General features: G+C 40.0%; 1 protein-coding gene across 2 annotated transcripts in view; it reads left to right on the plus strand.

Annotated features, from left to right (window-relative positions):
* ITCH (itchy E3 ubiquitin protein ligase) overlaps window positions 1-26,783 on the plus strand; it is a 51,015-nt gene that overhangs the window by 13,085 nt on the left and 11,147 nt on the right. The window contains exons 2-14 of one of the 2 annotated variants that reach the window (XM_060277251.1): window positions 2,912-2,998; window positions 6,338-6,479; window positions 8,030-8,154; window positions 9,005-9,142; window positions 9,822-9,864; window positions 12,633-12,802; window positions 13,634-13,856; window positions 15,950-16,045; window positions 16,734-16,908; window positions 17,775-17,835; window positions 21,258-21,342; window positions 25,118-25,246; window positions 25,989-26,061. In XM_060277251.1, coding sequence (XP_060133234.1) covers window positions 2,929-2,998; window positions 6,338-6,479; window positions 8,030-8,154; window positions 9,005-9,142; window positions 9,822-9,864; window positions 12,633-12,802; window positions 13,634-13,856; window positions 15,950-16,045; window positions 16,734-16,908; window positions 17,775-17,835; window positions 21,258-21,342; window positions 25,118-25,246; window positions 25,989-26,061 — 1,530 coding nt within the window. In that variant the 5' untranslated portion in view covers window positions 2,912-2,928. Of the gene's footprint in view, window positions 1-2,911; window positions 2,999-6,337; window positions 6,480-8,029; window positions 8,155-9,004; window positions 9,143-9,821; window positions 9,865-12,632; window positions 12,803-13,633; window positions 13,857-15,949; window positions 16,046-16,733; window positions 16,909-17,774; window positions 17,836-21,257; window positions 21,343-25,117; window positions 25,247-25,988; window positions 26,062-26,783 lie in introns of those variants that run through there. The other variant, XM_060277252.1, reaches the window with a different exon arrangement.

The following is a 26,783-nucleotide window of genomic DNA, read 5'->3' on the forward strand; positions in this document are numbered from 1 at the left end:
TTATTTTTTTCCTTCTCCTCCTGCCGCGGCCGGCAGTGCTGCTGCGCCTATCACTATGTCTTATTTTCGGGGTATGTCTTATATTCCTTGAATGCTTAAAAATCCTGCTATGGCTTATTTTATGGGTATGTCTTAAAATATGAGAAACAGGGTACGCGAACTGTAGCTTCCGCGAAAAACAACGCTTTGTTTACAAACACTACTGTTTTGCAAAGAGGCAGCGCGCACCAGGGAGGAGGGAGGGGAATGGAGAAGACAGGGTACCTGTGCAGTAGCGCACACATGAAGCCGACGCGCGCAAAGCATCTTGGGGAAGTGAGCGTTAGTAGAATGTGTGCGCTGCCTCTTTGCAAAACAGTAGTGTTCGTAAAGTGCCACCTAACGGCATACAGCAGAACTACTGCCTCTATCTAATTCTAGTTTTGCGCTAAACTCTGCTCATGCAGGAAGCGGCCAAAACAAAAAATCTGTTATCATACAAAATATATTTAATATATTTTTTATTCTAATAGCATCTTGCGGACCCCTCTGGCATAGCTCGCGGACCCCTGGGGGTCCCCGGACCACCTGTTGGGAACCACTGAAATGTATATAATTGTACCTCCCTGGGCTATAACTGGGGAGCTGCATGCATAGTCTGGGGAAGGAGACTGGGTCCTAATGCTTGATGCTTCCAGCAGCAAAGTCTTTCCTCTTTGCCACCAAAAGGATAGCAAAGGGAAGTACCGGTAGGGATTTGGAGTTGACTGAAGAGAGAAAAGAGGGGACGCACACAAAGGAATCATAAGCTCTTTGTTTCCTTTCCCTTCCCTGCAATTCAGCTCACACCATGTGAATTATTCATAGATTCCTATTTGTGTATAAAGCCATACATGTCAATGGGGCATTATGCTAGAGTGCTCAGCCTCCAAATTGAAAATTCCTATTAGTGAGAGAGACCCCCTAGTTCACTAAGTGAGGGGAAAATAACCAAGATACTAACAGGCTCTTCACACAAAAAGTACATATTGAGTGCAAACACAAAGAGGTGGGTGTTAAAGAGTGACAGTGGCAGGATCCTCCCTGACCCCCATGCATTCTGCTGCTGCTGTTGAAGCACAAAGCTTCTGTCTGGGGTGGGGTGGGGTGGGGGGAACGGGAACGTGGCAACTCTGTAGGAGACCGGAGTTTCCACATAGATGCAAAGCTGGAAATTTCTGAATTACAGGAAACTGCTGAGCTGTTGTTGTTTTTCCCGTTTTTCCCTCATTCTTCTTATAAACTACATAATTAAGTTAGCTGGCATTTCTAGTAGGGAAATGTTTTTGTTCATAAGGTGAGAGCAGCACATCATTAATACAGTACAGCAAATTCTAAAAGGTTCTTGATCATAAAGCATGCTTCCTATAGCTAAGGATTTCCAGGAAGAAGAAACCACCGCTGACATCAGCTAGGCAAATGTTTGAATTATTAATTTTATTACCAGCCTGAAAGTGTTGGTTCCTTATTGATTCAAAGGTGATAACTGTAAAACACTAAGGTCTGCTTATCAAATTGTGAGGCATTTATTAAAGTAAACTTGAAAATAGGAATAGTTGATTTCTTGAACTTTGAAACTAAAAAACTCTGTTTTACATGAGACCTTCTAGTCCCACATCTAAGATTCTGATATTCAACCCTATCAGATGGATGGGGTATTATTATTATTATTATTATTATTATTATTATTATTATTATTAAACAACTTCAGTCAAGTCTGGCAGGTACTCTCCAAATCTTAGTGGAAGTGTCCAGAACTATATGCTGAAATGTATTGACACATGGGGTTTGCGGAAGCGGTTTATAATTATGCCATTTTGGAAACTCTTTGTGGGGTTATTAGATATCAGTTTGTGCATGAAGAGATATTTCAGTTATGTGGGGTTTTAACCTAATGTGAGTAATTTGTTTCACAGTTTCATTTATTTATGTATATGTAGCTGTTTTCCAACTTCAATTTGCACTAGTTAATTAGCTGTGTTTTTATTGTGGGCTGAGTATAAATAATAAATAATAATAATAATTGCACAGTTTTCCTGTATATACAGATGTTATACTAAATATTTTATAGTTAGATCTAATCCAAGAAAATTGAGAAAAAACAATTTTGTTTTAATGAAAAAGAACATAAATACAGTACGAGAAAGCGATGGTGGGAATATGTGAGGCAGGGCAAATTGGGCAGCTCACACTGGAAGTTGGTACTAAAATCAGCTGAGACCATGTCAATGGTTTTCCTGTCTGTGTGGAGAATCAGTTAACAAAGTCTATTTGAAAGGGGTGAGGGATGTATCAGTGGTGGTTGTTTTTGTTGAACATTTATTTCTCTTTGTAACCATATAAATGAATGTTTGATTCAGCTCTGTCAGTGAAAGTAAATGGATGTGCTCCTGTGCAAGATGAAGACACAACCTTATTCCCAAGCCACTGACTGCTTGCATCTATTTGCTAATGAGTTGGGGTGGAGGAGAAGAGAAATACATATTTTGGCTCCTTCATTACAAATGATCACAGCAGGCATTTCACCAGTATTTGTTTTGTTGTAGTTTGCTTTAAGAAACGTTGGTCTGTCCATCAAATATAAAATAATAGAATTGTAGAGTTGGAAGGGACCCTGAGGAATAGCTAGCTCAACCCCCTGCAGTGCAGGAATCTCAACTAGATCATATATGAAGGCCATCCAACCTCTGTTTAAAATATTCCAAAGAAGGAGAGTCCACAACCTCTTGTGGGAGTCTACCTAGATGTCCTATTAGTGTAGTTGGCTACTATATTAATGTATATGGCAACTGAGCTTAATTTTATATTTTTATTTTTTTCAATTGAACTCAATTGTAGTCTCTCTATCTCAAGAGTAAAGTTTTGGGTTTTTTCCCTTTTTTTCTTCATTCAGGTTCATGTACCTGTGGTATGGCTGGCAATGGGTCAAATTCAGAGCCTGTCAGTGGACTAACTATGAAATCACAGCTTCAGATCACTGGTAAGTGTCTCAAACAGGCCTGCTTTCTGACTGTAGATCCTTTGCTTTTAAGGATAACTGAAGGAACCACAGACTCCTATGTGGCCTTTTCCCACATTTTTATGGGAATATCTACAACAAATCCTATTGGAAGGCATATGAAGATCCCTCATGTCAAGTCAAGCCATTTGCCCATCTAACTGTAACTGCCCCACAGTCCTTAACATTGTCAGAACGTCTTTCCCGGCCTTATCTAATACTTCTTTTGACTGGAGATGCTGAGGATTGAACATGCTCTGTCACTATTTTCCTGTCCACTACCATGTTCACATTGCTCCTTCTCTTTGTGGATTCAGAGGTGTTTTCATGGAATTTTGTGCCAAAAGCCCTCAAATATTTTTTCTATTCTAGCTAGTGTTGTTGGTTTATCATTCTGCTTTGTTATTTCAGTGTCGTTTAAGCAGGTTTCTACAGACCTTTTACAAATTGGTTGTAATCCATTACAACTAGTGCATAGTGAGGAGCTTGTAGCCAGGGCTGCTGCAACAAACAGCCCCTCCCAAGCCTTTGTGAGGCAGAGATTGCAAGAGGGCAGCAGAGGAGGGAGGTAAGGAAAGAGGGATAGAGTCCAGTGTTGCCTGTGGCACTCCTGACAATCATTCAAGGCATCCCAGGGTGCCACGGCACACAGGTTGAAAACCACTGGCCTAGGGAATAACCTTTTAGGGAAAGAATGCACATTGCCTCCTTTTTTGATTCATTAATATGTATTTGAAGGTATTAATAGATATCAAGTAGCAGATAAGCAATACATTTGTATATACAGTACCAGTGGTCTTTGAAGGAAACTTTATTTTGGCTCATCTGCACTATGGCAGTTAAGGCCAAAAATATGGTATATGAATGAGTGGTCAGTATAGACTCCTAGCTTGAAGAACCAGATGATAGGTGAGTTTTTTATTTTTAAGGCACTGGGGGCGGTGTCGCAATTTACTTTTAAGTCCGTTTTAAAATCTGTTTAATCTAGCATAACTGTGTTGTAAGTAGTTAACATAGAATCTACTTCCTCCAAAGTATGTTAGACTTTAGCGTCTTCACCTTGTATATAACACCCATGAGTGTTACTTTAGAAAAAATGTCCTAGTGTGGCGTCACTTGAGTCAAGAAAAATGGAGTGTTACCAAGGAAAGCTTGCAATGACCCAGGCACTAGTGCATCTACTGTAAAGACGGGAAGAGGACTGTGTAGGTCTGCAGCATTGTCAGTCAAGATAACGACATCATAAGAGACATTGGAGAGATTGGATATGGAGAGATCTCAGCCAGGAAATGGGGAGGTTGGGGGGAAGGGGTTTAAGCAACTTCTGCTGTCTATTAAGAGGCAGGCAGACTGGCCCAGGAGGCATCAGATAAGCTTGCCTTCATGATCATAAATAATACGTAGAGAATTCCACTTATCTCCAAGCAACAGATGACACGTTCCATGACTGACCACTCACACAAGTGATAAGCCATATAGCCAAGTAGTTGCCACTTCTTAGCTACTTCCACATACACAGTGTGTATTTGTTTGTTTGTTTGCTTGCTTGTTTATTTGTTTACATGGAATTATCTGTTTACATGGCCCTTAACAAAGAACAGGTTTGCCTTCCCCCTACCTCAAGAGGTTTATAGGGAAACAGAGGAAGGGAAGGGATCTGATGGCAGGGATGCACTTAAGTCGCAGGATATTGAGAACAGAGGGTTGTTTCAAAGGCTTCGTGGAAAATGTGTGGAAGGGCTTGAAGCAAGTGGTCATAGGTCACATGGAGAGATGTTCTGGAAGGCCATTCCAATCATAAGGGAAAGCAAGGGAGAAAGAGTGGGTTTGTTTCAAGTAGCAGGAGATCTCTTCAAATAATTGAGTAGAGTGGACCTGGGCAAGTGAAAATCACAGGAAGCGGTGCGTTGGGATAGAACAACAGTGGGGAAAATGGGGGTGGGGGGAGAAACATGGAGGGTTTTGAAGATAAGGGCGAGAAGCTTATGTAACATCCTGGTGCAGGCAAAAAACCAATTCAGGGATTTAAAGAAGGGCTTGAAGTGCGTCAGACTGACAAGATATATGAGTAATTTTGGCAGTAAAAGTGCTAGGTAAATGTGAACAGTTGATGGTGAGGCAAGACCAGAAAGAAATAAGCCACTTGCAATGGTGTGAGCAGAAATAAAATATATCTTTGCTGAGTGGTACAATTTCTAAAGAGAAATATTTTTATTTGCTTGATGTTAATTTTGTTGAGCCAGGCTCACTTTCTCATTACTTAACTCACACACTGAAGAACACACTTCAGCATTCTAAATAAAGCACAGTTGTTTAAAACTGACTACTTATTTCACTTTCATAACTGCAGTGAGAGACTCAACACTTCTGGTGCTAAATTTGACTAGTGTAGCTATATAAATACCACCAAGACAACAAGAAGACATGCAAAATTAATTGGTCCACTTTTTTAAATGCTACATGCTGCAGCCAATAGTGGTAACATAAAATATTTGTTGTGGTTGGTATGGTACAGCATAAGAATATGTGTGAGTGCAAATGGAGCACACAGAACTAAGACTTTTGCATACATCTTTACATCTAAAAATGTTTGTTTACTTTAAAAAGTGTCATGTAATTTTTTAAAATAATTTTTATTAGATTTTTATACAAACAAGACAAACAAACAAATCATACAATATAAAATCTGTCCCCTCAATTACCCTCCACCCGCGGGTCCACTTCTGCCACCAGTAGTACCCGCGGCCGTTGAGAATCAAAGGGGTCCAGTATAAGGCTGGGTTTGACCTCCCCCTTCCCCCCTCCCCCCTCATCCCCTCCCTGCCACTGAAAGGACAGGGATGGAGGGGCTCTGGGGATTGTTTGGTTTCCCCTCAGCTGCTCCTTTAACACAAGCCTTAAACAAAACATAAACACAATACCTGTATAAAAACAACAACAACAACAACAACAACAACAACAACAACAAAGTGTCATGTAATTAATTAGCAAAAGGTGGGCATACCAGCAACAAGAGCTAAATGGATCAGAATTGGGGTGGTGAATGTAGTTTTGGAAAGGTTTAAGAAAATTAAATGGCTTGATATAGTGATGGCTTGACAAATGTTTCATCTTAGGTTTTAAATTGACTGAATGGAAGATGAAATCTTTGGTCCAGTGTAAATATTACATCCAAATGAAAGGACTTTGTGTCATGGTGTCTTTTCTGTCAATGTAAAAGAGTTGTAATTTGGCTGTGGTTCCATAATCTACTTTGCTAGGTAATAGAAACTTTAGAAGTTGCTGAAGCAAATAAAGCACTCATTCATTCTCTTTCAATAGTTATTTCTGCGAAGTTGAAAGAAAACAAAAACAAATGGTTTGGACCCAGCCCTTACGTGGAAGTCTCAGTTGATGGACAGTCAAAGAAAACAGAAAAGTGCAACAATACTAATAGTCCGAAATGGAAACAACATCTTACAGTGTAGGTTTGGAAATGTTCCTTATTTTGTTATAAGAAACAAATGCAGTTGCCTTATACTGTGGGATGGATATTGACAAGAGGAAAATGCAGGTCTTATCAGGGGGTGTGTTCATAGGAAACAGTATTCTGTTCTGAGCCATTCCCAATATCTGTAATTGGAGAACTCCAAATCTTTTCCCCCAGTTTTAATTCATTCACCTGATTTGTATAATATCTAAGTGCACACGATCATAGTGTGACCTTATAACCCTCGGCAGCTTCACCCTAGTCCTTTTAATTATCCCAGTGACTTGAAATGTCTTATACTGTGATGCCAGTAAAGGTATTTGATTTGATTTAACTGGTTTAAGTGTTTTAGTTTTTTTGTTTTTGTTTTTAATTAGGCACGGAGGCAGACCAGTAGCTCTGCAAACTAGGTTATATGGGTTTCAGCCCCTTACACTGTGTAAGGTGTGGCACTAGGTGGGTTCCCTGAGCTTCATGAATAGGGGGAGTACAGGGAGTTTTTCCATAGAAGGGAAGCCCAGAACATCCCAATGTACATAGGTGAGCAACTTTAAACATCTTTGTATCTGAACCAAGGTGTACAAGGAATGAGGAGGGAACTAAAGAAGCATACAGTTGCTAGAAGAAAGGATATTTTCCCCTAAAACTTAGTGAAATGTGTAAATATTGTTCTTTCTTCTAAGACTTCAAAGCCTGCATGTAAAAATCTGCCTGTTAAGATTTACTGTGAAATAAGTACACTTAGCGTGTATATATATATTATTGTGCACATGGTTCCTCATTTATGTGCTACTGAAATAAACATATATTTGCAGGATTAATTTTTGTCATAAAAAGCCACATTTTTCTATAAATGTTACTACTGTTTGGAATATGATAGCTCTTGGAAGTTCAGTTGATTTGTGCATTTATTTATTTATTGGGGGTGTCAATTTTGTAACTGTAAGTGACAGGTAAGAGCTGTTTGACAGTGGAACAGACTCCCATGAAAGGTGGTGGACTCTTCTGCCTTGGAGATTTTAAGCAGAGGTTAGGCAGCCATCTGTCATGTATAATCTAGTTGATATTCTGTTGGAAGGGACCATGAAGGATCATCTAGTCCCACCCCCTACAGCAGGAGCCAGCAATCTTTTTAGCAGGGGGCCAGTCCAATGTCCCTCAGACCTTGTGGGGGGCCGGATTATATTGGGGGGGGGATGAACGAATTCCTATGTCCCACAAATAACCCAGAGATGCATTTTAAATAAAAGGTTACATTCTACTCATGTAAAAACATGCTGATTCCCGGACCGTCCACGGGCTGGATTAAGAAGGTGATTGAGCCGGATCCAGCCCCGTACCCATGCCCTACAGTGTAGGAATCTTTGCCCAACAAGGGGCTCAAATTCATGACCCTGAAATCATTGCAGGGTGTTAGACTAGATGACCCTTGGTGTCACTTGCAACTCTACAGTTTATAAGTCTATGATTCTAAGTTACTCAGAAGTATTTCTAAATGGAACTTGCAAGTATGCATTACAGTATTTCTTGCTTCTTCTTTTTAGAATTGTCTCACCTGTCAGCAACCTGTGCTTCCGCGTATGGAGTCACCAAACGTTGAAATCTGATGTCTTATTGGGAAGCGCCACTCTAGAAATTAAAGAGACTCTCAAAGCAAACAATATGAAACGTAAGTATACAAAAACACATAACTTGAAATGATGTAAACTTTTTTTGGGGTGTGTGGGCAAATGTTAATATGAAAGATCTTAAGAAGTGTGATGCCCACCCCTGCAGTCTTTCATAGGGTCCTAGGAACCAGAAATCTTTCCATGAAGTCCCCACTAAAATTTGGTTCATTTGGAACATGTTTAGGTCTGACATATATGGTCCCTTTTATGAATGGGGTTCTACAACAGTAGGCACAGAGAATATGTAACTATGCTTAAACTCTTATTATTAATTGTACGGTTATGAGGGCTCTTTTGTTTGATGTTAAAGATATTCATGGATGAGTTTTGCTTCTGCCGATTATTGAGAGAAGGGTGGCACAACCTGGGAATGACATAAAAATAAATGAGAATTATACATTGTTCTGCTAGGGACATTTAGGGAAATCAGAACAATATACCATATAACATTAATTCATTGCTAAGAATCTGATGGTACCTGTTCTGTGGTTATTGCTGTGGACTTTACTCACAAGAGCAAATGCTCTAGATGGATTCTGCTCAGTGCAGGTGTTGAATATGGACTGTAATCTTTGATTGCATGGGCTGAGCATGGATGTCAAATTTAAAACAAGGAGTTAAAGCTGTAGAATCCTATTTTTCAGGAAGGGAATTACCCCCATTTAGTAAAGTTTTCTGAGGCTCACCATGTGCAGTGATCACTGAATGTGTAAGGTGAAATGGAACTGTGGTCATTTCTTAAATGCTTTCCTCAGCTTTTTCATAAAATTGTATAAACCTTAATCAAGTTCACTGCAATAAAAATACAAGGCAGTTAAGAACATTGATTTTTCTGTATATTTTCAATAGTTGAACAAGTGGTGGTGAATATGATGCTTATTGGTGACAAAGAATCAACAGACGGGATTGGAGAGTTGTCTGTCTGTTTAGATGGCATGCAGGTAGATCCTGAGCTGCTGAGTAATGGTGATGCTCCAAGTAGAAGAAGTGAGTAATATTTACCCTCTATGTGTGCACACTGCTGTTGCATCATATAACTAGTTGTTTATATTAAATAACATTTGCTTTTGTTGGTAGCATTTGGCTTTTCTTGAAGAATGCATTGAACCCTGATAAGGACTGTAAGCCAAAGTGCTTTAGGTTACAAACCTATATACATGCATTTTGAGAGTACTGAAGACAGTGACTTGGCTTGCACATAACACTTAAGCCAAATCATGGCTAAGCATGAATGAGCACACATACTGGTAGCCACAGTAAAAATTGCATCTACTTTGCTGCTCCCCTGGTGTTTCTCCTGCCACACTACCTGGGGCTAAGCCACAGTTTAGCTTCGTGTTATGTCTGAAGCAGGGGGCATGGTTTGCCTCAATCCAGACAAGGTTTATTCTTGGTTAACTGCTTGTGGTCTGTCTGTGGCAGGCAAATTACTGAGAGAGCCAGTAATTCCCAATCTACCTTCTGCTCACTCCAGCTCTAAAGTACCAAAAACTTTATCCATACTCTGTATTGGGGCTGTTGTGGGAACTCTGATCTCTTGCAATAATTAAAGGTAAATAGCATATATTTTGACCAATAGTGAAAATCGTGCTTATTGCTTATGTCTCTTTATAAGACAACACAAATGTTAAAATAAGTTTCCATTTCCTTATTTTTAATATTAAAGGTCCCGTGCAGAATAATGGCTCCAGAGCAAAAAATGAAACAAGGTAAGGTGGTTTTCCACATCTGCAGTGGAGTTGTGGAATGCTGATAGTTGTGATGTTTAAAGTGCTGAGATCTAGCAGTTTTGTAGATATTTCAGAGTATTGGAAACTGGTTGGAAGTGGTCATGGGGATACAAGCGTCCTTAGTAGTTTTAGTACAGTGGGACCTTGGTTTAAGAACAGCTTAGTTTATGAACAACTTGGATTAAGAACACTGCAAACCCAGAAGTAGCTGTTTTGGTTTGTGAACTTTGCCTTGGAAGCAGAACATGTTCCTCTTCCTGTTGAGTGTGTTCCATTTGTAAATTGAGTCCCCCACTGCTATGGGAAAGCATGCCTTGGTTTAAAAATAAAAAAATTCCTTCAGTAGCACCTTAAAGACCAACTAAGTTTTTATTTTGGTATGAGCTTTCGTGTGCATGCACACTTCTTCAGATACAGTGAAATGGAAGTTTCCAGGCACTTATGTAGAGAAGGGGTGGGGAGGGGTGGGGATGGGGAGGGGGGATCACTCAGAAGGGTGGTGGAAATGGGTGATTGACTGACTGATAGCTGTTGATGACCGGAAACGACTGCAAATGGTTTTGCATGAAAAAGCAAGGGTGGAGATGGCTGAAGATCGCTTATCATGTATAATGAGATAAGAACCCGATATCTCTGTTCAAACCAGGTCCCTCCATGGTTTTGAGCTTGGTGATAAGTTGCAATTCAGCAACTTCTCTTTCCAGTCTATTTCTGAAATTCTTTTGTAGTAAGACAGCTACTTTGAGATCTTGTATAGAATGTCCTGGGAGATTGAAGTGTTCTCCTACTGGTTTTTCTGTCTTCTGGTTCCTGATGTCAGATTTATGTCCATTTATCCTTTGGCGTAGGGTTTGGCCTGTTTGTCCAATATAGAGAGCTGAAGGGCACTGTTGGCATTTGATGGCATACACAATGTTAGAGGATGAGCAATTAAATAGTCCTGAGATGGTATGTTGGATGTTGTTGGGGCCAGTAATGGTATTGTCTGGGTGTATGTGGCAGCAAAGTTGGCATCTGGGTTTATTGCAGGCTCTGGTACCAGTGTCCATGTTAAGTCTGGTGGTTGTATTATTGTGGGTGAGGAGTTGTTTAAGATTGGGTGGCTGTCTGTAGGCAATGAAAGGTCTTCCTCCCAGAGCTTGAGAAAGGGAGCTGTCATTGTCCAGGAGAGGCTGTAGATCTCTGATGATGCGTTGTACTGTTTTAACTTGGGAGCTGTATGTGATGACTAGTGGTGTTCTGTTATTTTCTTTTTTGGGTCTGTCTTGCAGCAGGTTCTCTCTAGGTATCTGTCTGGCTCTGTTGATCTGTTGTTTAACTTCATCAGGTGGATATTTTAGTTCTAAAAAGGTTTGCTGTAGATCTCTTAGGTGAGATTCTCTGTCTGTAGAGTTGGAACAGATGCGGTTGTAACGTAAGGCCTGGCTGTATACGATGGATTGTTTGGTATGTTTGGGATGGTAGCTAGAAGCATGTAGATATGTTTGTCGGTCAGTTGGTTTTCTGTATAAGGTGGTGTCTATATGTCCATCCTGTATTTTTATAGTAGTGTCCAAAAAATGTATTTCTTGCATAGATTGGTTCATTGTTAGGTTGATGGTGGGGTGAAAGTCATTGAATGTCTGGTGGAAGGTTTCCAGGGTCTGTTGTCCATGTGTCCAGATAATAAAAATATCGTCAATGTATCGCAGGTACAGGAGAGGTTTGAGTGGGTAGGAGTTAAGGAAACGTTGTTCTAAATCTGCCATGAAGATGTTGGCATACTGTGGGGCCATGCGGGTGCCCATGGCTGTGCCGCTGATCTGGAGGAACAGGTCATCACCAAATTTGAAGTGGTTGTGGGTAAGGACAAAGTGGCAGAGTTTGGTAGCAAAGTCCGCTGTGGTTTTATCTGAAATGGTGTTCCTTATGGCTTGTAAACCATCATTGTGTGGGATGTTGGTATATAGAGATTCCACATCCATAGTGGCTAGTATAGTATTGTTAGGAAGATTGTTCAAAGATTGTATTTTCCTCAGAAAATCTGTGGTGTCACGTACGTAGCTGGGAGCACTGATAGCATATGGTTTCAGAACAGAGTCCATATAGCCGGAAACACCCACTGTAATGGTGCCAATACCTGAGATGATGGGGCGTCCTGGGTTTCCTGGTTTGTGTATTTTGGGTAGAAGATAGAAAGTTCCTGGCCGAGGTTCCGCTGGTGTGTTTGTGAGGATCTGTTCTTGGGTGTGTAGGGGTAGCTCCTTAATAATCTTGTTCAATCTGGTTTAAAAATGCTTTGGTTTAAGAACAGACTTCCGGAACAGATTAAGCTCGTTAACCAAGGTACAACTAAATAAAAAAAATGTCCAGTAGCACCTTAGAGACCAACTAAGTATGTTCTGGGTATAAGCTTTTGTGTGCATGCACAAGAAAGCTTATACCCAATGTAGTTAGGAAGCTGTTGTAAAATTTGTAGCCTAAAATCTAAGCTGGAGAAAAATTAATTACGACTAAACAACAACAAAGCAGTGTTTGTTTTATCTTTAAGGTGAGCATTATGAGCCTCTGTGATTCATATTTCTGCTCAAGGAGCATATGTTTTGATGGCATCACTATATATGATTATATATATGTTTCTGAACTTTTAAAAGAACAGGGTTCTAATTTGTTTATATGAATTGTGACAAGACTTCAATTAGGAAACTTGTTTTTCAGAATTGTTTTAACATTCAGTGAGATCTCTTGTGTTGTGCTTTCTCATAAAGGAACAATACAAATGGTCCTGAAAGCTGTGAGTCTCCTGGGTCTAGTGACAGCAGAGCATCTAATGGCAATGATTCTCCATTAATTGCAAATGGAGGTTGTAAGCCTGCTAGACCGCCTAGACCATCTCGGCCACCTCCACCTACTCCACGTAGACCCTCTCCTACATCTGGTATGTCTGCAAGAGAAAAGTATCACTTTAAAGCTCTTGATTGCAGTGTTTGTTTGAATTAAGTTTGTTCAATGTATTCTGCCCACTGCACTCTTGTATTAAAGCTGTGTCTAATATAATAGAAGATAATGCCACATGGTTCAGTTTTTATAGTTCCTTTTTAGAACATTCCCCCTCCAAAAAAAGTGTGGCTTAATTCATAATAGGCATGCTTTAGCATTTGTGAAGCCAGATATATTTCTGTCTGACCTTCAGCAAAGCATTCTTAAACTGTTGAAAGGAAAAGCTATACAGCTCAGAAGTGCATCATATGGTAATTCTGAGAACACACATTGTCCCATAGTTAAATTATGGAAGTTTTCTTCATACAAAATACTGAAGTAGCTTTATGTGACGCCTACTGAAGTTGCATTCTGGAATTTTATTTTCAAGGACTTCAAGCTTTCTGTGGTCAAGAGAAAGAGGCTACTGCTGCAAAAAGAATCTCTTTCATAGTGTTCTCTTAATCAGAGTACAGATTTCCTGTAAATGAAATTGAACAATGAGCCAAACTAAAAATCAAGAAGGCCTTTCCATTTAGGGTTGAACTGAGTTCTCATAGGTTTGTGGAAATGTTGTTGAAAGGGTTTCTGCCATTGACTACTTTTACTTAGAAGTCTGGGAACTTAATAACTGCCGTGCAGCAAGTAGTTACTTGAGGGCTTATCTGCTCTTGCTTTGCTGTACTGCTGTCTTGAGTCCATTTCAGGAGGAAAGGTGGAGTATAAATAAATATACAAATACTGGAATTAAAATAAACACAAATATTTTTCTTGCCTGTGTTCTTTGCAGCATGTGTCAATGGTACTTCCTCAACAGAATCAGAAGGGGCTAGTGCAGGATTGGTGCCAACTACAAGTTCAGCATCGGAACAAAACTCAGAAGGAGCAACAGCAGGAACGGGTGCTCCTGCAGTACCTGCTTTGGCCACCCCACCTATATCCAGACAAGTTCAGCCAGTAACTCCAGCTTCACAGCCACATCACACAGTTAGTCAAGGTCCTCTTCCACCTGGGTAAGAGTTTGATGCTCATAGGTTTTATGTTATACACATGTCTCTAACACAAAATTGCCAGCAAGATACAATTTTCCTTAGTCTCATCCATTTGATTTCTAAAAGCACCAAAATATACTATGCTTTACACAGTATATTGCATTTGGAGGGTGGAACTAAAAAAAAAGCCACAAAAGAGTTGAAGTAAAATCTATGTAATAATTTGAAAAAATAGAACACCAACACCAACAAGTGCTTGAGACAAGGTATGAGTTTTTAATTATTTAAAACTGAGAGGTCAGCTAAATATTAAAGTGAAAGATACCATGAATTAACTGAGTTGAGAGAAATCACAGAGATGAGAAACAGCACAAAGAGTGGAACTTTTTGTTCTAATTTTCATGAATTCACTCACTGCAGCTCCTTGTGCCATACACCTTTGCATTCTGTAGAGTCTGCAGACCACCAGGAATATCTTTTCAGGAAGGAAGAGGCAGGGAAGCCCTATTCCTGCAAGTAGAACTCTTCACAGTTCTTGAAATCCAAGCTAATACAGAGAGACAATCAACAGACTTTATCTAGAGCAGTAATATGAGCTGAGAAAGGCAAGTATCAAAGATAATGATCATACTTTTCAGTCTTCTCAGCAATTTTGTTGCTTGAAGAAGTGAGTAAAGGCAAAAATGAATATTAGAGCATGAGATCCTTTTGTCTGTCTCCCTATCTAAGAACTACTAAGTTCAGCACTTGGCTTATGGAAAAAGACACATTTGTTTATATTGTGGCAGACTACCTCACAATACAGTGGTAAAAGGTAATTGGAATGAGCACATAATTCCATGATAAATGACACACCCCAATAATAAGTTTTAGAAGCCTTTCCCCCCCATCATGTCCATTCCCTGCAAAAAAACCCTATTGTATGTGCCCAAATACGATGATGATCAGAATTTCAAAACTTCCATAGCTAAATACCAATACAAGAAAGCCAGTATGTTTATAAATACAGTTGAATTGCTGCAGTTTGAATATGCATAGTGAGAAATGGGTACAATTCTATGTGTGCAATATATGTGGTAGCATGTAGCCACAGTGGGCTAATGTGGCTGTAGCTGCTTAGTGAGTTTGGAATCTAAATGTCCTGAAATTTTTGATTTTAAGTCAGTGTGATATGGTACAGGATGGAGCTGAATATGTTTTCATGGAGTACGTTTTAAAGAAGCTCTGTGATTCACTAAATTTCTAAAGCAAGAGTACATTTTCAAAATCTCCAATAATGTTAGTCATGCCATAGCAGTTGCAAACTATGCACTCTTCCTGAAAAATAGAAGTTTTGCCTTTCTGGATTAGATCAAGATTCATTCATTCAGTGTGCTTTCTTCCACAATGGCTAGCTAGATATCCATAGGAAGTCTGTAATAAACAGGCACTGAGAAAAGAACTACTGATCCACTGGTGGATTGTGGTCTGCCCTTCATCCAAACCTTGTGAGAAGAGTAGTGTCAGACTTCAACCACAGGGGTGGGGTTCAGATCCTAACTTGTTGACTTTGGAGCAGACTTCTGTCAGCCTAACATACTTTACAAGATTCATATAAGATCACAACAGATAATTCCCATATATGGTACTCTGCAACTGTGAGAAAGTAGGGGAACACTACAAAGATGACCAATAAATCATATTCCTATAAAATGTGTACAATGGAAGGAATCATAGAATGTCCCTCAAGAGTTTTATGGTACTAGTGTCATAAATAAATATGTAAAATTAAACTTGGGTATTTGTCTTGTATAGAAACAAATGTGTTTGAAAATGTCATTTTATTAATTGTCACAATGAAGATTTAGTCCTATACAGTAAGCCTGCAACTTACATGCATGGCAAAATAAAAATTAAAAGGAACGGGAAGGGGGTGGGGTTCAAGGAAAAATGACTTTGGCATTTTGACTATATGTGATTTTAGATGCAATCTCTGGAACGTAACCCCCGCATAACTGGCAGGCTTACTGTATACAAAACAGATCAGGGGACCATTTGGAAATAAGAACTATGAGAAAGCAACAAGGTGAATAGGTTGGCACAATAGTACATATGAATTATTTGTGTATTTCCAGCTGGGAACAACGAGTGGATCAACATGGCCGAGTATATTACGTAGATCATGTTGAAAAAAGAACTACATGGGATAGGCCAGAACCTCTTCCCCCAGGGTGAGTCATTTGGTGATCTGTCAAACTGTACTTGATAACATGCTTGTAGCTTGCCATCTTCATGTCCAGCTTAGGTCCAGTTAAAATATTGCACTGCTGGATAGCTAAGTCAAGGTTTTGTGAAAAGAAAATGGGTCTAATTTGCACTTTATTCTATGTATGTAGAATCTTAAGACTGGCTGTAGAAATGTCAGTTATATTAGGCCATGGGAGGCCAACGGTGGCACAAACCGCCAAAATCTGTGGCATTCCTTGACAGGAACTGAAGTGCCTCTAGGCATGGAAATTGTATATTTAAGCCTGGTATGCTGCTCACTGTTTCAGTAGAGGAGAATCAAAACCAGCCAAAGAAATCAGATGTGTTTGGGGTCTGCATCATATGAAAGTGGTATTTTCTCATCCTTTGGACTTGTAGCACACTTTAAAGGTTTCAAATAAAATGATGGACCGATAAATCGATATTGCTACCTCAAATTAGGAAGTTCAGAGCAAAGTGCAGAACCTTTAATCAAATGATAAACCCCTTGGAATTGAGTAATAAGGTGACATAAAGCAAAACTGAGGAATTATTGTGCTGACCCGCTTTGTCCTATTATGTTCAACAAGAGCTCCTGTATTCTATTCTGTCAGACTGTAGCCTACTGTGAAGTCAGTGCATTCATTTGATTATCTCATCTGTGTTCTTTAGCTGGGAACGTCGAGTTGACAACATGGGGCGGATTTACTATGTTGACCATTTCACCAGAACAACAACCTGGCAGCGGCCAACTTTGGAGTCTGTCCGGAATTATGAACAGTGGCAACTTCAGCGCAGCCAGCTTCAAGGAGCTATGCAACAATTTAACCAGAGGTTTATATATGGGGTGAGAACGCTGAAGATTGGGCTGGAATTCTTATTGGCATAACATCAGCTAATGCAGATTAACTCAACAGCACTTGCTCTATCCTCAGCCTAAAATTCCTAATAAGTAATCACTAATATTTCACAAACAGCAAAAAATAGAGTAAAATCTAAATAAAACAGGGTTGATTGCTAGACATGAAAGTTATTCAGTTTCCTCCAAACATTTCAATGGAAATTTCTTTAGTATACAAAGTACAAGTATAACCTGTTTATCAGATTCAGTTGTAGTTTAAATTGATCTCAGAGGGTTACGAATCAAATATATTTTGCCTATGGCTTCTTACTTTGCCATTTGCAAGCAAACTTTGTCATGTTAATTCAAGCAGCTGTAGGCAAGCGCAGAGTTACTGGCAAGTTTTGTTCAAGGCATAGTGAGAGCAAATTTTGATTGAACTTCACAGGATGCTATCCTTGGAAACCATATTATCAGGTCTCTGGCTTGGCATTTTTATTTTCTTCAGAATTGGACGAAAGTAGGTTGCCTCTACTGAGGAGCGGAAGTCTGTTAGATCATCCACCAGAAAGGTGGATGCAGTGGTTCTCCCATAAGGACAGACATATTACCATTTTGGGATGGTAAAATCCTATTCCTTTCCTAGTTTTTGTGGGCATTTGTTTGGAAAAGTGAGAGAGGTGCTGATGGGTAAGAAACTTTCCACAGTTAAAACAAATCGGTCCAGGATCTTGTTAGGTGATTTTACCTTCATTACAAAAAGGTGGAAAGGTCTTTTAAAAAATGAAAGAGTTGTAAGTATAATGTATATGATTTATCCAAGCTTAGATTTTTCAGTCAGTAGTTTATAGTATGCGTTCTTGTGATTGCAGAATCAAGACTTCACACAGAACAAAGAATTTGATCCTCTTGGTCCCCTGCCACATGGATGGGGTAAGGTCTTTAAAAGTTCTGGTTCTCAACATCACTGATATAGTGGTCCAAGCCAACACTGAGTCTAGCTATTCCTCTGCCATCATGAGGGTTTATTATTATTATTATTGCACTCTGGTGACTCCAGAAACCTGATAAAAGTAGTAGATTTTACTCAGGGATCACAATAATGTCGCTTCAAATTCAGAACTCTCCGGCCAGCCAGACTGCAAATCTCTGTAGGTGTTGGGCAGTCTTTGTAGATAAATTGTGTTCATATCCCAAGAGAAATAGTGTAATATGTAGCACAGCTCATCTGAGAAGCACAAAGACCCATTGGTTGGCATCCATCTGTTTCAGGAGACAATGAAAGAGTGCCTTCAGGAGTGAAGACCTATGTTTCATACATATTATCATAGAATCATAGAGTTGGAAGAGACCACGAGGGCCATCCAGTCCAACCCCCTGCCAAGCAGGAAACACCATCAAAGCATTCTTGACATATGCCTGTCAAGCCTCTGCTTAAAGACCTCCAAAGAAGGAGACTCCACCACACTTCTTGGCAGCAAATTCCACTGTCGAACAGCTTTTACTGTCAGGAAGTTCTTCCTAATGTTTAGGTGGAATCTTCTTTCTTGTAGTTTGAATCCATTGCTCTGTGTCCGCTTCTCTGGAGCAGCAGAAAACAACCTTTCTCCCTCCTCTATATGACATCCTTTTATATATTTGAACATGGCTATCATATCACCCCTTAACCTTCTCTTCTCCGGGCTAAACATACCCAGCTCCCTAAGCCGTTCCTCATAAGGCATCGTTTCCAGGCCTTTGACCATTTTGGTTGCCCTCCTCTGGACACGTTCCAGTTTGTCAGTATCCTTCTTGAACTGTGGTGCCCAGAACTGGACACAGTACTCCAGGTGAGGTCTGACCAGAGCAGAATACAGTGGTACTATTACTTCCCTTGATCTAGACACTATACTCCTATTGATACAGCCCAGAATTGCATTGGCTTTTTTAGCTGCTGCATCACACTGTTGACTCATGTCAAGTTTGTGGTCTACCAGGACTCCTAGATCCTTTTCACATGTACTGCTCTCAAGCCAGGTGTCTCCCATCCTGTATTTGTGCCTTTCATTTTTTTTGCCCAAGTGTAGTATTGTACTTTACATTTCTCCTTGTTAAAATTCATCTTGTTTGCTTTGGCCCAGTTGTCTAATCTGTTAAGGTCATTCTGAAGTGTGATTCTGTCCTCTGGGGTATTAGCCACCCCTTCCAATTTGGTGTCATCTGCAAACTTGCTCAGGATGCCCTCCAAGTCATTGATAAAGATGTTGAATAAGACTGGGCTCAAGACAGAACCCTGTGGCACCCCACTAGTCACTACTCTCTGGGATGAAGAGGAGCCATTGATGAGCACCCTTTGGGTTCCGTCAGTCAGCCAGCCAGTTACAAATCCACTGAATGGTAGCATTGTCTAGCCCGCATTTTACCAGATTCTTTACAAAAATATCATGGGGCACCTTGTCAAAGGCCTTGCTGAAATCAAGATAGGCTACATCCACAACATTCCCTTCATCTACCAGGCTTGTAATTCTGTCAAAAAATGAGATCAGATTAGTCTGACATGACTTATTTTTCAGAAACCCATGCTGACTTTTAGTGATCACAGCGTTTCTTTCTAGGTGCTCTGCCAGTTCTTTTAATACTCTTGGATGTAGTTCATCTGGCCCTGGAGACTTGAATACATCTAAATTAGCCAAGTATTCTTGTATTACCTCCTTACTTATTCTGGGCTGTGTTTCCCCTGCTGAATCTTCTGCTCCATATTCTTCAGGTCGGGCATTGTTTTCTTTTTTGGAGAAGACTGAGGCAAAGAAGGCATTGAGGAGTTCTGCCCTTTCTCTGTCCCCTGTTCGCATTTCACCATCTTCTCCCCTAAGTGACCCCACTGTTTCCTTGTTCTTCCTTTTGCTACGGACATACCCATAAAAGCCCTTTTTGTTGCTTTTAACCTCCCTAGCAAGCCTGAGTTCATTCTGTGCTTTAGCTTTTCTGACTTTGTCTCTACACGTGCTGGCTCTTTGTTTGAATTCCTCTCTGGTGATTTCCCCCTTTTTCCATTTTTGGTACATATCCGTTTTAAATCTTAACTCAGTTAAAAGTTCTTTAGATAACCACCCTGGCTTCTTTAGGCACCTTCCATGTTTCTGTCTCATTGGTATTGCCTGAAGTTGTGCTTTTAATATCTCCCTTTTTACAAACTCCCAACCATCATGAACTCCCTTCCCTTTTAGTATTACTGTCCATGGGATTTCACCCAGCGTTTCTCTAAGTTTTCTGAAGTTGGCTTTCTTAAAGTCTAGGATTTGAGTCTTAGTATGCTTGGTTGCTCCTTTCCGCTGTATAATAAATTCCAGAAGAGCATGGTCACTCCCACCTAATGATCCTGCCACTTCTACCCCACTAACCAGGTCATCACTACTGGTTAGGACCAGATCTAAAATGGCTGACCCTCTTGTTGCTTCTCCCACTTTCTGGACAATGAAATTGTCTGCAAGGCCAGTGAGGAATCTGTTCGACCTTATGCTCTTGGCTGAGTTTGACATCCAACAAATATCAGGATAGTTGAAATCCCCCATTACTACTATCTCACTTCCTTTTGAATGCTTGGCCATCAGTTCCAGGAAGGCATCATCTGTGTCCTCAGTTTGGCTTGGGGATCTATAGTAAACTCCCACAATGAGATCACTGTTTTATAGTCTCTTGTCACTGAGTTGGTATACAAGTCTAGGGACCTCTATTAGTTTAGTAGCAGAATCATAAGTAATGGTGTTTCATCTAGGACAGGAATCTAAGCCCTACTCTCACAACCAATCATGTGTACTGCTATCTCACGTTCTATTGACTTGTGCAAGGTTTTCCCTGAAGTTGATGTTCTTGACTTGGATGTAAAGTGCTGTGCCACTGAGGTTTCATGAACTAGGAAGTTAAGATGATGGAACACAATGTATTCATTAGTTGGGTGATATGTTCAAACAGCTGGTATGAAATGCTAAGTTTTCAGACTGGGCATTGGGGCACATTTCAAGTCGAAGGGAGGAGCAGAACTGCCAAACACATGGTGTTCTATCTAAAGAAGTTCTTGCACAAGGTGAACTTCCTTTCCCCTCCTGCCCTCTGCTTCCCCTTGTGTCCCTACAGAAAAATCATGTTTAGGCAGGCTTCCTCTGCCAGATTTCCTGTTCCCACTGTTCTACATCCCAAGTCTTTCATGAGGGTCCCCAACCCTTAAGAGGTTTTTTGTTGGCAGAGAGTCCTGCGGAGGGGAGAAAGAAGTGAGATATTCTCCATAGGTCCTGGCATATATATTTCACTGCCATTATCTTAACATTAAAACTATATGTCCATGATAACTAAGATGGTACTAATTTATATTCCCTCAGAAAAGAGAACAGACGCCAATGGCAGAGTATATTTTGTCAATCACAATACACGCATCACACAGTGGGAAGATCCCAGAAGCCAAGGGTAAGTTTTTTCACTTCTCTTACTAGTCTTCAAAACATAATCCAAAATCAAGCAAACATAGGCAACATTTGGATTTACTACTATTTCTAAACTTTCCTTTTTTTAAATAAACTTTATTTCATTCCTTTAAAAAAGTTTACATGGTCAAAAAGAAAAGAAAGAGAGAGAGAGAGAGAGAAAACCTATTTCTAAACTCTCCTTCATCCCAGAGAGATTCCCCAGCAAATAATAAATGCATAGCTCAAGATATATTAAAACCAAAACCCATATATATTCTGATTAACAATCATGATGAACAAAATCATTCTTTGCTCATCTCCCCCAAAGAGCCTGATGGACAAAACTGTTTCTACCTTACTACAACAAGCTGTTATTGAGGGGGACAACTGTATTACTAATGGGAGGGTGTTCCAAAATGAAGGTGCCATAGCAGAGAAGGCCATATCCCAGGTCCCTGCATAATGTACCACAGGCATAGGTGGGATCATGAATAGGACCTGCTCTGCAGATTTTAAGTCTAAGAGTGAGATATATTGGCAAACGTTCTTCTTCAAGTGCCGTGTTTCTCCGAAAATAAGACACCGTCTTATATTTATTTTTCCTCAAAAAAACACACTATGGCTTATTTTAAGGGGATGTCTTATTTTTTCCTCCTCCTCCTGCTATGGCCGGCATTGCTGCTGTGCCTATCACTATGTCTTATTTTCGGGGTATAGCTTATATCCCTTGAATGCTTAAAAATCCTGCTATGGCTTATTTTATGACTACATCTTAAAATAGGAGAAACAGGGTACATGGGGCATACCTGCCAAGTTGCTGTCGGAGAAATAAGGGACCGGGCGGAAGTAGCAGACCAGAAGTAGCGCTGCCGCCATTTTGGAACTGGGCGGAGCATGCTCAGAAGTGACTTTTGATGCTGCTTTGCCCAGTTCCAAAATGGCCACCGCGCCAGAAGTCGCACTGCAGCCATTTTGGAACTGGGCAGAGCAGCATCAAAAGTCGCTTCTGAGCATGCTCCACCCAGTTCCAAAATGGCCGTCGCGCCAGAATAAACCGAGAAAAAACAAAAAAATCCGTTTTTTCAGCTAGGCTAGGAACAGCTGGAAAAATGGGGATTTTCCAAGGGAATACGGGGGACTTGGCAGCTATGACTTGGGGCCCAGGCTAAATAGTGTTTGATATACCAGAATCAAAAACTTAAGTTGGACCCATCAGCAAATAGTCAGCCAGTGCAGTTCTTAAGATTTGTTGAGATATGGACCCACCTTGCAGTGCTACTCAGCTGATGGCTCCATTGTTACTAGCTCCAGCTTCTAGACCATCTTCAAGGACAGCCTCATTTAGAACTCATTGCAGTAGTGCTAAATGGGAGGTTAACCTAGCCATAGTGGTCCATACTGTGGTATCTTGGTTCAGGAAGGACTATAGCTGTTGAACCAGCCCTAGCTGGAAATAGGCACTTCTTGTCCCTGGAGCCACCTGAGCTTCCAGTTGAAAGTGTTGGTTCCAGCAGCACCCCCAGGCTACACACCTTGTCCTTCAGAAAGAGTGTGTTCCCAACTAACACAGGTCGCCTCAATTCCTGAATATAAGAACTACCAGCACTTGCATCATGTCCAGATTTAATCTAAGTTTGGAAGTCCACACCCAACCCATTATCACCTCCAGACACTAGTAAAGTGGTATGGAGAGAGCGAGAGCTGGATATTATCTGCATACTAGGTATGCTGTTCTCCAAATCTCCAGATGACACTTCCTAGCAGCTTTACATAGATGTTAAAAAGTGTGGGGTACAGAATGGAACCCCACAGGACCCCACAGCACAAATGCCAAAAGACAAAGCAGCAATCTGCCCTTGCTGCTATTCTGGTGGTGGTCCTGCAGATAGGAGCAGTGCCTCCAACTCACAGAACCACTCCAGAAGAACCATGCACTCCCTATGTTTCTTTCTCCATACAGGTTATCAGTCAGAGTTGCTGGGGCTGTTTCAGTGGCCAAACCAGTCTCGAAGCTAGGTTGAAATGGATCTAAACTGAAATAAGGCTAGATTTTAGACTACTAAAGCATGTTGCTTATCAATAGTGTATTCCATGAAATTACGTCACCATAGGTCCTAAGAGCCATTTTCATAACTCACAATGTCTGGACAGTTTTATCCTAAAGTATTTCCTACTATGTTCCATTAACTATGTTGTGTTCTGATCCATGTATATGATCCACTTTTTCTATGCCAATAAAGGAGATTGATTGATTTTTTTTTTTAAAAAGTGTATTGAGAACATAAGGGGAAAGTAGCAGATATGAGGAAGTGGTTTCTTAAGAGGAATATTTCTTGTTGAAACAAAACGTAAGAAAATTATTACTAGAAGAACCAAAAAGGAAATTCTCATATTTGCATCCAACACACAATAAAAACATTTCTTGTACTCAATATTATTTATTTTATTTAATATCCTGTTGTTTATTTCATATCCAGTCTTAGTGAGTGGGTGGGTAAAAGAATGTATTGCATCTAGTGCATTGTTACAAATTACTTGCTGGCAACTCAGCATATTATACAACTTTTGACTCATTTTGCCATTCTTTTATTGGCTAACCTAATAACATGATCAAAGGCGGAGATCTCAAAGGTCATGTGTTGTCATCTGCCTGGATGCAGGTGTTCTTAGCACCGCCTTTCTGATGCACAAAGAACCCTCTGAAGCTGCATTCCCAAAGGCACAGGTGCTCATTGCTCCAATAGAAAGTCAGAAATCCGCCTTGCACACATGGAAGAACTTTGCCTCCTTGGATCTCAGCCAAAGTCTTACAGAGACTTGTTTTCAATAAGCATTCTTCTCCTGTTCCTTATTTCATATCTTGCTAGAATTTTTCGAAAAAGGAGGAATGGAAAAATAGCTTAATATTTAAAAGGCATGGTACTGTAGATACTCTCTAGAAGATCCTATCTCTGAGAAGGATTAGAAAGTAATACATATTTGAGGCCTTAAAAACAGGCATTGTGCTAAATAATCTTCAGGTGTATCCCAGACCTGCACTTCTGTAATCCTGTGAGGATTTCTCCCCAAACACTTAAACACTCTGAATACACTGGAAAATGACCTGTTTATACACCTCTTACATGTAATAATCCCTGTTCTACATTTAGATAACATTAGCAGAGAGGTGAAATGAAGGATACACCCCCATGAAGCTCTCTGAGTTCTTTTGTGACCAACAGATAACTAAGGCAGGATCTAGACACATTTAAAAAAAGTTACAGGAAAACATGTTATAAAGCTCATAATGGAAAATCACATTGGCGAAAGATCAAACTCTACTGTGCCATCTGGTGTTTATAAAGCAGTTATAACGATATAATTGACATGAGTATAGCTGAGTCCTAGGTAACAAACAGACAGGGTGTAACCCACACATCAACCTACATTCTGTGAGCAGGATATAAAGTATTTTTGAGTCTTCTCGTACTAGGCTGTCTGGTGTAATGCTTAGTTTTTCTTCCCTATTCTGATTCCGTGTGATTAATTGTAAGAACACATGCTCCCTTTTGAGATGAGGGTAGGCATTTAACTTCTTGACAAACGGTTTTCCATTTTGGATTTGTGGTGTTAGCTGTGGATTCCTTAGAGCTCAGTATAACTAAGAGTTCGATTTACTATCTTGGGTCTAATAAAGCTAAATGAAATACCTGGAATAAAAATGGAACAGTACCTTTTACTATGTGTGAAAAATATGTATAATGAGATTTATGTGTTGTGTATATCTGTTTCTGCAGTCAATTAAATGAGAAACCTTTGCCAGAAGGCTGGGAGATGAGATTCACTGTAGATGGAATTCCATATTTTGTGGATCACAATAGAAGAACAACTACCTATATCGATCCTCGAACTGGGAAATCGGCTCTGTAAGCTTTCTTGCTACAATTTTGTATTACTGCTACTTCCTTTCTACTGTTGGCGTCTGTTAGATGCACTGTTGGATAGCTGTACGATTAAACTTGGTTACCTTTGATGGTGAAAACAAATGATGCTGTTCTTAAAATGTTAGCAGAGTATGTTCAACAACTCGCCTAAGGGGTTTTTTTAATGTGCTATTAAATGTTAAATACTTCCATTATTTATAAAATAATATACACCAATTTTTCCTTTAGTACTTATTTAACCTGCGCTTCAGCGTTTTTTCAGTTTTGCTTCAAAGACCCCAAAGATTAAATTTCAAATCAGAGAATTCCCAGTTTACTCTTAACTCATCTAGCTCCCTCTATCCTCCTCCACCCTTCCCTTTTAATCACACCTACTTAGTGGAATGGTTAAAGTAGGAGAGGCAGTTGCAGTCAGGTTGAGGTAAGAGAAGAGGGGAAAATAGGATCAATCTCTTCCATCCTTCCCTAATGGGCTGCTACCATGCTAGGAGGAAAGGTTACAGAGGCCCATGGAAAATTACAACTCCTCGGTGTACTAGTAGCATGCCACTGAATAAAGGGAAGAAGGGAGATGATTTTGTTCCTAAGGAATAATTTACCTAGCTATATTGTAGCTATATGTGCTTTCACAAAACGAACCTTCCTTTTGTGAATCAGTTAACTAGGCAAGGAACTGAAATGGATGACAATTGCACAACCAATTTTTTTTTACTTCTGTTTCCAGAGATAATGGACCCCAGATAGCATATGTTCGTGATTTCAAAGCAAAGGTCCAATACTTCCGGTTTTGGTGTCAGGTAAGTTATGTTTTATTTTGGGAAAGAGTTTTACTGCAAGTTTACAGTGAGTCTGTTGTCATAATCTATGTTACATAGTATGCATGTTTCTAAAAGAGCTGCCAGTTCCACAAACCCCCATGCCCTGTGGGATTTCATGAGGCTTGGTGAATTTGTGGTGGCAGTAGCTCTGTTGGACACCCCAAAGAAGAGTGGAGAGAGAGAGGAAACTCAGAATCTTCCACTGCACTGTCCTCTACATTAACAAATGAATATTAATGAGAATAACTGTGATAATTTGCCATCAGATAAAAGCATTATCTTAGAGTTTGTCTTATGTGCAAACTCAAAAATATCCTTGGAAGTTTTTGGCCAAAGGGCAGTCATTCAATAATTAAACTTTGTCAGGTGAAAGCATTAGTAAACTAGATGAATGCACATAGGAGTAAACTTCTCTCAGCATAAGTTCAAATTGGAGTTGTTTTACAAAACAAAGTTTACAGAGTTTCTATTTTCACCGTGTATATTTGGAATTATTCATGAACATCAATGGGAATACCATCCACATACAACATCTTTATTTTACTGGCAATATCTAGCAATGGTGTCAATGGCCCCTTTTCAAGGATATGTGTATCCAACAATACATTGTAAGCAGCTAGTACCACACATGGGGAAATAATTCACAGTTGCACCTATCTCTGTAAAACAGGGGTGGGGAACCTTTGGTCCTCTGGATATTG

This window comes from Zootoca vivipara, chromosome 7, assembly GCF_963506605.1.
Source record: "Zootoca vivipara chromosome 7, rZooViv1.1, whole genome shotgun sequence".
Lineage (NCBI taxonomy): Eukaryota > Metazoa > Chordata > Lepidosauria > Squamata > Lacertidae > Zootoca > Zootoca vivipara.